The following is a 14,434-nucleotide window of genomic DNA, read 5'->3' as shown; positions in this document are numbered from 1 at the left end:
TATAATGTGACGGTGATGGCTTGAAGCTTGAACTGTAGTTAAAAATGGAGGTCACCGGGAGTGTATAAGAGCCACATTTATACTAAATTTACTTCTAAGCAAGTTATATTTTTCATAGAAAAAAAAATAGTAAACGGTAAATTAAAAAAGGCTTTTTGTGAAAGATGTTGATACTTTTTAATAAAACTTTAGCATTTCATTAAAATTCGAAGGAGAGACATGGTTCGATGGTAGCTATATGTTACCTAGTGGATTATTTAACAAATATATTAATCTAAATTTAATTCTGTTATAATTTATTTATTTTTTTTTCGTTTTAATTTTTTAATTATTTTTTTATTTTTTTTTTTTCCAAGAAAATTCAAAATATTTATAATTAAATAAAAGTAAAAGTATTATTTTCAGTTTAAGTTGTTGGTTCAAAATCAGCATGGTTTAATATTTTGAGTATTTATATATTTATATATACATGAATATTTTTTTTCCTCTCGTAAGTTATATATCTTAGATAATAAAATAAAAAACATTTTTTTTTTGAATTCATAAAATATAAATTTTTTTTTCAATGCAAGGGTATATGAATTATGAGGTTCTGTTTGCTTTCTTATTAATTATAGAGGACAAAACTTAAATAGATGTAAAATATCATAAAAAAAAAATATTTAACTTTATTATTTCAAAATATATAAATGTATCAAGATTTTTACATCAATATAAGGTTGTGAATGAATTTCGTAACAATATTTATCAACTGTAATTTATATTACATAATGCATTTTTATAAGCTATTGAGACATATTAATCTTTATTATAATATTTCAGGTTCTAAAATGAAAGCTAAAACTAGAACAAAGAAAAGTGATCGGAAATTCACTCGACATAAACTTACTCCAAAAGATTCGCCTCAAATTGAAACTCCTATTTGTGACTTTTCAAATTTATGTAAACCTATCGATACAAGCTTATCCAATTTAGTTCAAGTAACAAAATTGTTAGAAACTGCAAATGATGAAATTAAATATATTCTCACTTATGAATGTGAAGTTATTTATGAATGTAAAATATGTCGAAGTTTATTTAGAAGTTTATTAAACTTTATTTCACATAAACGAATTTACTGTCCTGAACAATTCAATATTTCAAATAATAAAGATGTCATTAATCCTCAAGTTATGGTTTGTAAATATATCGCGATATATATTACGATTATTTCTTCTATTAATTAGAATTTTTTGTAATAAAAACTATGATTACAGGTCGTTGAAAAATCTATTGATTCTGAATGTGAAGAAAATTATGAAGATCAAAAATCATCCAAAAATGAAGCTCTTAATAGGAAATTTAGTAAGAAGGATCTAACATCAGTGATAACAATGTTACAGAAAAAACAAGCAGATCCAAATTATAATGACGTTGAAGAAAGAAATCGTCGAACTCGTATTGTAGCAGATACTGAACAAGTACTTTTAGAAGTTTTAGATTCGAATCGAGCTGCTTTTCAAACTGTCTTAGAACCAAAACTGTCAAATATTGCTTCGAACGATCTAATGAAAGCTCAGGTGATTATTTTTTTTATATATTTTATAATTAATATTAATTCTTTTAATTATAATTTACAACTTTCAATAAATTTAGACGATAGAATTACAAAGCATATTAAGTCGAGATACAGCTGTACTTGGTCCAGATGGGTCCATTTTAGCGTTTAGTAATGATGGAAAAGTTGATAATAAAGATATTGACAAAGTGTCAAACCATAATCTCGTTTGCTCAACATGTAATGTCAAATTTGCAACTAAAAAAACATTAACTTTTCATATTAAATCACTTCATACTCCTAATCGACTTGTCTATCCTTGCCCTTGTTGCCCAAGCTTATTTCCTAGTACATGGGGCGTTTATCGGCATTTAGTAAAAGGTAATATTTTTTTTTCTTTTTTTTAATAAATTAATCAAAGAACACAACTATTTAATATAACGACTTACATTTATTCTCTAGTTCATCGGAAAAGTAATGCTCAAGTCCGAAAATTACGATCAGAGATTCAAACAAAGGCATACTTGAAAGAAACTACTCGTGCTCAAGACATTGATAAAGATTGTGCTAATAATAAATTGAATAATTCCAAAGAATCTCGACTAATGAATGAAACTGAGGTATAAATTTCTAGATTAATCAACGATGTTTATTGCATTATTAATAATTAATAATACTCAATAAATTATTTTTACAGGAATGGATGACGCACTTGGAATCAGATACAGAGCTTCAAAGATGTGGAGGTTGTAACAAAAGATTTGACAGAAAAGCGGCACTGTTAGCACACTCTCAAATTTGTCAAAGACGTCAAGCTGCATGTAGTGATGTTGCGATTAGATCTAAACGCAATAAAATTGCTTCTGAAGCAAATACTGAAAAAATAAGTCCGTTGACTGAAATTTCTAAACCAACTAAGGAGAATCTACAGATACCAATCAAAAAAATATCTATGGAATCAGAATCACGAGCAATATCATCCTCAGTAAATTTCACTAGCTTATTAAATTTTTCTAATATATCGCCTGCTGTTTCAATAACTCGATTACCTCAGCAACAACAAGCTAATGAAATTAGAGTGGAAGGTATCGCTAGTCTTAGCAAAGATGCGTGGGAGAAAATTGGAGATGAAACATCTAAACTAAGAGTTGATACTAGTGTTGATGTCTTAACAATACCTTCTGAAGCTGCACCAACAAAAATATCTCCAAATGATAATGTATCAGATGATCCGGAGATTATATTTACTAATATTGAGAAACCTAGTATTTTAAAAAATAAAGGCAGCAAAAAAAGAAAAATGGGAAAACGAAATACTTCAATAGGTAAATAATACTGATCATATTTTTATTGATGCTATAAACTGATAATTTATACCTTATAAATTTATTATTTTAGATTCTAACAAAAGAATTAACTTATTGGTACAAGAAAATAATGAGAAAATGAACTCTGCAAAAATAATATCAAAATCAGATACAAATCTAGATGAAAAAATAAATTTTATAAGTCCTCAAAAATTTGAATGCATACCGTGCAAACTTACATTCTCCAATCTTACACATCTACGAAGGCATATGACTGAGCATATGGATTGGTACCGTTTTAGATGTAAATTGTGTGAATTTAAATGTTTTAATAAGATCGATTGTGTTGCTCATTGTAACAAAATTCATAACGCTAAAAATAGTCGAATGAATATTGAAAATATGGTAATAGAATCAACATTCAATGAAAAACCTACAAATTCTTCAAGAAGTTTATTGAAAAAATGTCATGTAACTATACCAGTAATTCAAAACGGTAATAATTCTACAGATGACAACAATAGCTGTAGCGTTAAATCTTGTGAAGAATTACCGGACGAAAATAGTGAAATGGTTAAAAAAGCCAAGTTAGGGGAAGACTCAGAACTGCGTCGAATGGTTATGGAAGTAATATTTGGTTCATCTGAAACAGTAAATGAGGAAGAACCTGGAAGTAGTACTGAAATTGAAGAAATTCGAGATTATAAAAAAAACAGTAAAATGCCTAGTAAAACATATTCAGATCCTGAAGAAAATAGCTTGAATCATATAGCAACAATGAAATTATCATCAAATCACAATAGGCTATCTCGAAACAGCAGAAATCGTACGAAACTTGAAAATAAAAATTTCATTTATGATTTAGATGCAGTTCTCGTTAAAGATACTGCTACAGACGGAACAGGAGTCATTGTAGAGGACAATAAAACAAGTACGAATATTATGAACAATGAATCCGATTCAGAAAGTGATCTCTCTGTAGTACTTTATCGAGATAGAACTATTGTGAAAACTAAATTAGAAAAGGTTGCATAAAATGGATATTTTTATCAATAAATTGATATTTTTTAGCTGTAACATTTATTACTATAAGATTGTATGCTCCTTAATATAGAAAAAAATCGCAGTTCGAACAATTTCTTTTCATTCTACGTTGTATTGATTATGAATAAGAACAAAAGTATTGTAATAATTCAATTAATTTAACAGTATTGATTTGATTATCCTTGTGTGTGTATGTATAGTCATAAAACTACATATTCTATGTTTAACTATAGGAATTCTATTAATAAACCATTAACAAAAAATTGCATAAAAATATTTTAAACAAAAAAAAATCTATTCTTATTCATCATTTTTATTGTTGATCTTTTTAATTGTCTATTTTATTTATATGAAAAAAAAAAAGTTATACAAATATTGGCTTAATTGCAGTTATGCATGGAATATCTATAACCGATTGAGTAACGCCAAGAGTAAAAAAAAATTGTATACAATAGGTATATATTTTAGGAAAATATCAACTAAGGTATGAAACTAAAAGGAATATTTAATTGTTAAATAATGTCTAAACGATTGATATTTTAGTCAATGTTTGACTAGATAATAAAAGAAAAAAAAAATAGCAATTTATTCTGTTTTAAAATCATAATTTAAAAAAGTAGAACAATTGTGCAAGAAAAATATAAAGGCCAGCATGTTAAATACATTTTAGTAATACTATTTATGAAATTAATATTTATTAAAATGTATACGAGAAATAATGAGAACAAAAATTCAAAAAATAATCTAAAAATGTATGATATAAAAAAATCTCTTTAAAGTTTCGTAAGTTGTGTTTTGGTAATTATTTGAATAAAATCAGAGCTCCATCTATTTTCAGCCATACACAATACAAAAAATTCAAAAATTGAGATCAGAAATTTTTCTATAAATTTTGTTGTTCTATTCAGGCGAATTAGGTAATAAAAATAGTTTCAATTTTGAAAGAAATTGAAATTTATAAATATTTTTTTTTTTTTCTATTAAAACTAATTAAAGATCATGTATTAAATTTTCGACATTCTTATAGTATGTTCGTGTTGCGCATCGAAAGTATAATATTTAAAAAAAAGTAATTATTTTTCAAATTTTCAGCCTGTGCCTACTTTATTTATTTTTTTTTTTTTCATTTCCTTCGCTATTCCTAATATTAAAAAATATTATCCACAGATATTTGACTAAAAATGTTTGTATTCGAGTAAAATCCCGGTTGATTAAAGGTGGGCTGAGTGAATGCATTTCCAAAAATTTAATTTACTGATTATTTTGTAAAAAATTTTATATGAACTATATGATAAAGCTTCCGCAATAATTAGTCGTAGTATAGTCGTTTTTTGAAACTTTATTTTAATTGATTTGAAAATTTATTTATGACGTGATTAGAAAAATTAAATTTTTGAAAATATCACTTATACGGTCCACCCTTAGTATATGATACTGAAGTCAGCAGACATCTACCATTTAATTTTTATGACAAATCAATGATAAAAAAAGTAGTATTAACAAATTTGCATTTGTAATTTTTCTTAATTTATAGACGTGAAATTTTTCATTAAAATTTCTTCACAATAATTTAGTTGTTAAAAAATTCCAAAAAATTTACAGATGTTTGTTAATTTCAGTATCAATTAAATATCTGATATATACCAACACTTGTAGCAAATATCTCCTAGGAGCGACAGTGTTATATCCTCAAATATCATAGGTGTCGTTGTCGATGCATTACGCGGTAATTAATTTAAATTCAAATTACTTAACTCTATTTAAGGGGTATTCCATGCCAAATCGACCACTTTTGACCCCGACCCTTTTCGATTTGGCCGAAAGTTTTCCATCCTTTTCTACCCTATAAAAAACGGTTCTCAGAATTTTTTTGAATTTTTTTACCTAACTCCAAAAAAGTTATGAATTTTTCAAAAAAATGGCTTTTTTATTTTCAAATAGCCATAACTTTTTCAAAACTAAACATTTAGGTACCTTTTTTTTTTTTTTTTAAATTTTTGTTTTTAGATGTACTTTCCGATAAAAATATTAAAAATTTTTGTAAGTCAATACATATGGAATTTTTCAGTTTTTTGACAAAAATCAATGATTTTTCGAAGTTCGACATTTTTTTTTTTTTAATTTTTTTTTTTCTAAAATAAACTTTAATCAATTCCACAGTTATCCCTGTAGAACCCAGATTGGGCCGATTTCTCTTTCTATTTTTTTTATTCAATTGAAAAAATATTGTTAAATTTTCAAAAATGGAAAAAAAATTTTTTTTCATAAATTTTATTTATATAATGAGATAAATACAATTCAACGATTTTACGGCATTACATTCACAATTTAGAGGCTTCATCGATGACTGTAATTAGTAAGATCAATAATTGATGCAGCTAAAATTAATTACTTTTCTCTCTGTCGTTTAAATATTTTACAAATTCTGTGTTCATTCGAATTCGAAAAGTTTTTAACTAGTAAACAACCATTTTTGTCCGGAATTATACAATGTAGTTGTTGAGTTCCTGTAATCGGTTTCGTTTTCAAAAATCGATCATTTAAATCATTTACTGCTGTGTCATAATCTTCTTCTGGGGAAAACTTCACTATAATATTCGGCAAGTTATCCGGTGCAGAAGCCCATTCAAAAGTTCTTCTGGTGTCGTTATTTGTTTGTCTACCGCGAGTTGGAGACTTGCTCTCGCTGCAAGTCGTTTGAGAATACCACCGATTCCATCACACGGACCTTTCCCATGGGCAGTCGCAAAAAATGCCATTCAGCAGGAATATCAAAATCATCTTCGTGGTAATATAAATTTACAAAGTTTTTAAAGTTTTTAAATTGTTGAGGAGCTCCATCAGAAAAATAATAAATCTTGTTACAACGTTCAGGAAGACTTTTCACGTAATCAGTTATTATTTCGATGAAAACATGAACAGCAACGGCATCATGTTTGTTAGAATCTGAGATAATTACTAAACTTTTGTGTTCAAGTTTGTTATTTACTGTATAATAAATAACGACTGGAAAAACTGTTGCCTGATTATTATTCCAGTGAAAACCAGCTGCCGCATTTTGTACTACGAAGGCATAATTTTCTGCAAAATCACAAATAATAACGTATTCGTTTGGTTTCAATGTTTCTTTCAATGTCTTCAAGAATTGGGCTTGCTCCTTAGCAATGAACGAATGAGGTAGAAGAATTTCTAACTCACTACAAAATTTTTCCACAAATTCTTCTGTAGGCTTAATAATAGTTTTTAAACTACTTCTCAGTTTTGATATCCAATATTTATATGTAATATTCTCGATTTCCCGGTCCTCAAAACATTTTAGTAAAATTTTACTCAACTCATCGACCCCAGGACAGTTTTTAAATCCACCTAAATAACACTGAAAAGATGGATTTTCACATATAATCATGCTCAAGTAATCGCTGTAGTGTTTAATGGGCTTTTCTGTGTTCCTTGTCAAAGAATAAATATTTGCACCTAAAATAACAGTAATTTAGTAAACTTAAAATTCACGCATTTATAATTATTAATTAATTTAATAATTACCAAGCATCATTAACTTCACGTTTTGATGAATCGTACACACGCAGATGGTGTGTGTTCCACTTGCCCCTGCTAACACACAATGTTTTGGTCGCAAAGAAGCGAATTTTGAAAATCCAATTCTCTCAGTAGGATTTATTTCACAGAAACATTGGTATAATTCTTTTAAGTTAGACAGGATAAGTCTTTTTGGACGTGTATCCGATTACCATCATCACTTCGAATTGATACAAAGTCTTTCATACCGGGCATTTGAGCACTATATTCATCATCGTTGTAAAAATTTTCAACTTTTAATTTTACCTGATCAGTAATTGTCCTCCCTATACAAAAATGTTGAGTAATTTAGTTTTCAAGTGTATTTAAAACATCGATTTTACGCTACCCATACCTAATTTCGATTCAGGTGTAGAAAGTAAACCCGTTTCTTCAACCAAATTTTTGCTACTCTTGACAAATGTCTTGATGTATTCATAGTTTCACAAATACGTCTCTCACTCCATTTTACAGGTAATAATGTTAAAATTTGTATTTTCAAAGACTTATCAGTTTCTTTATCGTTGAATTTATCCTACAACATTTTAATTAGAGAGCGAAAATTTTCACCATCGTCATCAATCGATTCTTCATCTGAAGAAGAAAGCAAAACTTTTTTAAAGCTGTCGGATACCCGATTTATTTTATTGTTCAAAAATTGATTATCATTCAATTTCTTCGATGGAATCGGTGATTGATTTAACAATTCTAATGCATGGTTTATTACGGGTAATTGAGTTGCAGCGCTAACTTGGGATCCTGAGTTTGATTGTGATGCTTTGGGTTCGCTATCAAATGACATGGAACCTTAAAAAATAATAGTGAAACATATAGCTACTAGAAATGTATTCAAGTAACGTATAAATAATTAAAAAAACTTACGGAATGATAAGGATAATGGGAGATCCATGGCAGTTGTATTACTATCATTATCAGCCTGATCATTGTTGTCATTATTGTCACTACCCGGGAAAAAATGATCAGACCTGACCATGCCTGTTCATGTATGATCAGGCCTGAAATTAGACCTGATCATGCCTGTTCATGTATGACCAGGCCTGAAGTTATACATGATCATGCCTGATCAGTTCTGTTCATGCCTGCTCATATCTGGAGTACTAAATACGCTCAGGCCTGATCAGGCCTGTCCATGCCTGACCAGACCTATCCATGCCTGCTCATGTCTGTTCATGTCTAAAGTGTTAAATACGTTCAGGCCTGTCCATGCCTGATCAGACCTCTCCATGCCTGATCATGTCTGAAGTGTTAAATACGCTCAGGCCTGTTCATACCTGTTCATGTCTATTCATGTCTGACCATGCCTGTTTATGACTGTTCCTCTCTGACTATAGTCAGAGATATGATAAAATTTTTTTCTTTGACAAAAAAATTTTTGGTCATCACAAAAAGTGCAAAATTATTTTTAACATTACGTTTATTTAAATAATTTTGAAATAAAAATTTATTACATTTTCTATGGGATGTTATGGTCTGCTCTGCTCCTGCCTAATATGAAAATCATTACTTATTATATTATTTAAATAAATGTGATATTATAATGAGATTCGGTTACATAAATAAATTAGGACTATCAAAATATATTATAAAACCAATTTTAACATTATATTTATCATAAACTTATTCGATACTCTATGTACTTCATAGAATTGTTACATCTAATATAGCAGCACAGAAGGCGGGAAATTCAAGGCAAACGGATAACACCAGAGTTAAACAGCATTGAGCATGGTTGGTAGTTGGATGGTTGACCGCTGGTGTTACATCCTTACAATAATATGTAATTATTTTTTTTTTTTATTTTATTTTATTATAGAGAATTGCGTATGACTCTATCAAGTACTACAACCATAAAATTAAGCAAAATAATTAATTAAAAATAGTAATGGGTTTTCAGACCTGACCATGTCTGATCAGGCCTGATCAGGTCAATTCATGCCTGATCAGGCATGGTCATTTTTCATGTCTGATCAGGGCTGAAGACTCATGCCTGTTCATGTCTGATCAGGTCTGATCATTTTTTCCCGGGTATAGTTGTCTTCACGGTCACTTACATCAGCACTAGGATCATTACGAGCATTTGTTTGTTGCTTCACTAACTCTGAAGCTTTTTTTCGACATGAACTGCATAATAAATAATTATCATCTAATCCTAACGTTACTTTCATAATATCAGTCGCCGGACGTAAACCAATTTTTTTAAAATGAGATTCCAACTCAAAAGGATTACAACACCGATCAAATACCTTTTTTGACGCCATACCGACAAATTAAAAAAGCGCTTATAAACTAGAGAAATTATTTATTTATACAACAAATGTAATGACAATCTTTTATAAAACACTAGATTGCACAAAAGATTTATAGGTTATGTTTTAGATCTCAAAATGAAAAAGCCGCACTTTTAATCAAAACATACTCGCTTATAGCATCTAGTTTACTGGCTATAGGTAAGTCGATAATTGTGATCCCTAGTTTATCGATCTAATTGATATATTAAAATTTGAATCTTACTAAATACAGTCATCGATGAAGCCTCTAAATTGTAAATATAATGCCGTAAAATCGTTGAATTGTATTTATCTCATTATATAAATAAAATTTATGAAAAAAAATTTTTTTTCCATTTTTGAAAATTTAACAATATTTTTTCAATTGAATAAAAAAAATAGAAAGAGAAATCGGCCCAATCTGGGTTCTACAGGGATAACTGTGGAATTGATTAAAGTTTATTTTAGAAAAAAATTAAAAAAAAATGTCGAACTTCGAAAAATCATTGATTTTTGTCAAAAACTGAAAAATTCCATATGTATTGACTTACAAAAATTTTTTAATATTTTTTATCGGAAAGTACATCTAAAAACAAAAATTTAAAAAAAAAAAAGGTACCTAAATGTTTAGTTTTGAAAAAGTTATGGCTATTTGAAAATAAAAAGCCATTTTTTTGAAAAATTCATAACTTTTTTGGAGTTAGGTAAAAAAATTCAAAAAAATTCTGAGAACTGTTTTTTATAGGGTAGAAAAGGATGGAAAACTTTCGGCCAAATCGAAAAGGGTCGGGGTCAAAAGTGGTGGATTTGGCATGGAATACCCCTTAAATATAAATATAAAATAAGTCTTTGATCTTGAAATCTCGAAAAACCGTTGCAACTCATAAATTTAGTTTAAACACTCTCTCAAAACATACAATAAACAAAACCATTTACTAAAACTTGTCAGAAACATAAAAAGTACTTGAATAAAATGCACACGTGTTACTTAACAACTAGACCTTTGTGAAAACTCATAAAAAGGAAAACACGTACTGAACATTTCTCAAGGGTTTTCCTAGTTAAAATTATTTTAGCTAAATATTCTCAAGAGGTCATAAATTATAAGATATAATAAATACGAAATAGAAAGCATAAAGCCTTAAAACATCCAACACTGGGACCATTGGTTAGATAAATAAACAATACTTTTAGAATATCTTATAATTATTAAATAATATTAATGTTTTAGTTTAACTAAAGAATAGTTTTCATATGGATTAATAAACAAATAATGATAGATTCATATTAATATTAATATGATGTATATAAATATATATATATATATATATATATATATATATATATATATATATATATATATATATATATATATATATATATATATATATATATACAGGGTGTCTCTGAAGTGGCGGGAGTAATTGTTGGGGTCGATAGAGAAAAAAATACTGAATCGAAAGTTCCTGAGCCAAAAATTTTTTTGGGCCATAGAATTTGAGTTATGAATTAAAAACGATAGCCAATCAGAAGCGCGCTATTCGAGAAATGAAAATGAGCGGGGAAGTAGAGGAGACGCGAGAGTGAGATGCTGCAATAGCAGCTTACTCGCTCACACAAAGCCGAGCATGAGAGGGGATTGTGACGCTATGAGCCGAGTACGTAAGTGTGAATGAGTGGATGTATGAGGTCGCAAGCGGACGGCTTAATGTATGAGTGTGTGTCCGTGTATCGCAGCATTATTGGAGGCGTTGTAACGCTGAATTAAAGCTAACCGGGTACTCTAAGACAGAGGAAAAATTTTAATTTTTATTTTTATTCGAAAAATTTAATAAAAAAAATAAAAAGGCCCAAGATTTAACCAGACCCACAGAAACGGAGAGTAAATTTTTAATTCTCATTTATTTTGCTGGGGATTATTTTCAAATACAAAAAAAAAAAAAAGGCTAAGATTCAACTGGAATCCAAAAAGAGATGGATGAAAAATTTTATTTTTATTTTTTTAATCAGCAAAATTATTTTTCTTTAAAAAAGAGCCCAATCTCGACTGGAGCAAGAAAAAATGATTGAAAAATTTTATTATTAATTTTCAATCAACAAAATTATTATAAAAAAATAAATGGGCCCAAGTCTCAACCGGACCCAAACAAACGGATAAAAATTTTTATTACTTACTTAATTTGCTGGAAATTATCTTTAAAAACGAAAAAATGCCCAAGACTCGATCGGATCCAAAAAAATAACAGTACAAAAATTTTTCCTTATTTTCAATCAGCAAAATTGTTTCTTTTAAAAAAAAGGCCCAATCTCGACTGGAGCAAAAAAATGATTAAAAAATTTTATTATTAATTTTCAATCAACAAAATTATTTAAAAAAAAAAAAATAGTCCGCAGACTCAACCGGACCCAAACAAACAGATAGATAGTTTTAATTACTTATTTATTTTGATGGGAATTATTTTAAAAAACGAAGAAAATCGCCCAAGACTCGACCGGACCCGAAAAAGATAAATCGAAAAATTTTATTTCTAAATATTAATTAACTAAATTATTAAGAAAAAAAAAAATAGACCCAAGACGCAGCAGGACCCAAATAAACGGATAGAAATTTTTTATTACTTGATCACCAAGATTAATTTTCCTTGAAAAGAAAGGCCCAATCTCAAACAGACTTCGAATAACTGATTGAAAAATTTTATTATCAATTATTAATTAACAACATTATTCTTAAAAAAATTAATAGGCCCCAGACTCAATCGGACCCAAACAAACGGATCGAAAACTTTTATTTCCCATTCATTTTGCTAGGAATTATTTTTAAAAACGAAAAAATGCCCAAGACTCGACCAGAGCCAAGAATAGAAGAATGCAAAAAAATTTATTTTCTCTTTTCAATAACAAACAAAAATTTATTGAACAAAAATCAGCCTAATCTTGACAAGACGATAAAAACTGATTGAAAAAATTTATTATCAATTATTAATTGACAAAATTATTTCAAAAAGAAAATAGGCCCCAGACTCAACCGGACCAAAACGAACAGATAGAAAATTTTTATTACTTATTTCTTATGCTCGGAATAATTTTTGAAAACAGAAGGAATTGCCCAAGACTCAACCGGACCCAACCAAACGGATGGAAAACTTTCATTTCTCATTTATTTTGCTGGGAATTATTCTGTAAAATAATTTTTCAATTAATCGTCAGGTAAAATGTCAAAAAATAAATTAAAACAAACATTGAACTCAAGTCCCAATAATTTTGATATTTTAATTAAAATTATTTTTTAATTAATTGACAGGTAAAATGTCAAATAAGGAATTGAAAAAAAAAATCGCTCTCGAGTCCTGATAATTTTGATATTTTTATTAAAATTATTTATCAGTTAATTAACAGGTAAAATGTCAACTAATAAATTAAAAAAAAAAATTGAACTCAAGTCCGAATAATTTTGATATTTTAATTGAAATTATTTATCAGTTAATTGACAGGTAAAATGTAAAAAAATATACTAAAAAAAAAATCGCTCTCGAGTCCTGATAATTTTGATATTATTATTAAAATTATTAATCACTTAATCAACAAGCGAAATGTCAAATGATAAATTAAAAAAAAAAATTTAAACTAAAGTCCTAATAATTTTGATATTTTTAATAGAATTATCTATCAGTGAATTAACAGGTAGAATGTCAAATTATAAATTAAGAAAAAATTGAACTCAAGTCCGAATAATTTTGATATTTTTATTAGAATTATCTATCAGTGAATTAACAGGTAGAGTGTCAAATTATAAATTAAGAAAAAAATTGAACTCAAGTCCGAATAATTTTGATATTTTTATTAGAATTATTTTTTAATTAATTGACAGGTAAATAAATAATAAATTAAAAAAAAAAATTGAACTCAGGTCCTGATAATTTTGATATTTTAATTAAAGTTGTTTATCAATCAATTGACTGTTAAAATCCTGAATAATAAATTAAAAATAAATCGCACTCATGTTCTCATAATTTTGATCTTATAATTGAAATAAATTTCTAATGAATTGACGGGTAAAATCCCAAGTATCAAATTAAGTAGTAATCGCACCCAAGCCCTGATAATTTTGATATTTTAATTTAAATTATTTATCACTTAATTGATAGGTAAAATGTCAAATGATAAATTAACAAAACATTGAATTCAAGTCCTTATAATTTTGATATTTCAATTTAAATATTCTTTTTATTCACTGACAGGTAAAATGTCGAAGAAAATATGAAAAAGAAATGGCATTCACGTTTTAGTAATTTTGATATTTTAGTTTCCTTTTTCTTAGCAAAGAAATCATTTCAAAAAAATCTACAGGTGTTTCGGCAGTTCAAGGATAACTTTACTTTAATGTTATTAGTTTGCATTCACATCATTACACTTTACTCCTTTTATTAAGCAATTAAGATTCCAGTCGAATCTTAGCCTTTTTTTTTTTTGTATTTGAAAATAATCCCCAGCAAAATAAATGAGAATTAAAAATTTACTCTCCGTTTCTGTGGGTCTGGTTAAATCTTGGGCCTTTTTATTTTTTTTTTTATTAAATTTTTCGAATAAAAATAAAAATTAAAATTTTTTCCTCTGTCTTAGAGTACCCGGTTAGCTTTAATTCAGCGTTACAACGCCTCCAATAATGCTGCGATACACGGACA

General features: G+C 27.9%; 4 protein-coding genes across 8 annotated transcripts; 1 reads left to right on the top strand and 3 right to left on the bottom strand.

Moving 5' to 3' along the window:
- Window positions 1–19: 19 nt before the first annotated feature.
- Window positions 20–4,045, top strand: LOC141531197 (uncharacterized). Of its 4 annotated transcripts, XM_074248795.1 has the most exons (9): window positions 87–136; window positions 406–490; window positions 573–718; window positions 823–1,175; window positions 1,257–1,559; window positions 1,636–1,918; window positions 2,000–2,157; window positions 2,235–2,862; window positions 2,936–4,045. In XM_074248795.1, exons 4-9 carry the CDS (start codon window positions 831–833, stop codon window positions 3,877–3,879), a joined length of 2,661 nt encoding a protein of 886 aa, XP_074104896.1. In that variant the 5' UTR covers window positions 87–136; window positions 406–490; window positions 573–718; window positions 823–830; the 3' UTR covers window positions 3,880–4,045. The 4 variants fall into 4 exon arrangements, with proteins under 4 accessions (XP_074104894.1, XP_074104896.1, XP_074104895.1 ...); XM_074248793.1 differs by lacking the exons at window positions 406–490; window positions 573–718 and having other exon boundaries at window positions 20–136; XM_074248794.1 differs by lacking the exons at window positions 406–490; window positions 573–718 and having other exon boundaries at window positions 94–230.
- A 2,502-nt stretch (window positions 4,046–6,547) lies between these two features.
- LOC141531559 (uncharacterized) lies at window positions 6,548–7,603 on the bottom strand. The gene is made up of 2 exons (XM_074249450.1): window positions 7,432–7,603; window positions 6,548–7,362 (listed from the first exon to the last, which is right to left on the bottom strand). Exons 1-2 carry the CDS (start codon window positions 7,439–7,441, stop codon window positions 6,548–6,550), a joined length of 825 nt encoding a protein of 274 aa, XP_074105551.1. The 5' UTR covers window positions 7,442–7,603.
- A 333-nt stretch (window positions 7,604–7,936) lies between these two features.
- On the bottom strand, window positions 7,937–8,747 carry LOC141531225 (uncharacterized). The gene is made up of 2 exons (XM_074248855.1): window positions 8,347–8,747; window positions 7,937–8,271 (listed from the first exon to the last, which is right to left on the bottom strand). The coding sequence occupies exons 1-2, from the start codon at window positions 8,456–8,458 to the stop codon at window positions 8,000–8,002; spliced, it is 384 nt and encodes a 127-aa protein (XP_074104956.1). The 5' UTR covers window positions 8,459–8,747; the 3' UTR covers window positions 7,937–7,999.
- A 200-nt stretch (window positions 8,748–8,947) lies between these two features.
- Window positions 8,948–9,941, bottom strand: LOC141531060 (uncharacterized). Of its 2 annotated transcripts, none has more exons than XM_074248551.1 (2): window positions 9,537–9,941; window positions 8,948–9,324 (listed from the first exon to the last, which is right to left on the bottom strand). In XM_074248551.1, exons 1-2 carry the CDS (start codon window positions 9,741–9,743, stop codon window positions 9,280–9,282), a joined length of 252 nt encoding a protein of 83 aa, XP_074104652.1. In that variant the 5' UTR covers window positions 9,744–9,941; the 3' UTR covers window positions 8,948–9,279. The 2 variants fall into 2 exon arrangements, with proteins under 2 accessions (XP_074104652.1, XP_074104651.1); XM_074248550.1 differs by having other exon boundaries at window positions 8,948–9,249.
- Window positions 9,942–14,434: the final 4,493 nt, after the last annotated feature.

The sequence above is a fragment of the Cotesia typhae genome, unplaced genomic scaffold (genome assembly GCF_013202065.1).
Source record: "Cotesia typhae breed Kobodo isofemale line unplaced genomic scaffold, CoteBio_Ctyphae contig_5, whole genome shotgun sequence".
Classification (NCBI taxonomy): Eukaryota; Metazoa; Arthropoda; class Insecta; order Hymenoptera; family Braconidae; genus Cotesia; species Cotesia typhae.
The sequence above is the reverse complement of the archived record's forward strand: the minus strand, read 5'-3'. Positions and strand labels throughout refer to the sequence as shown.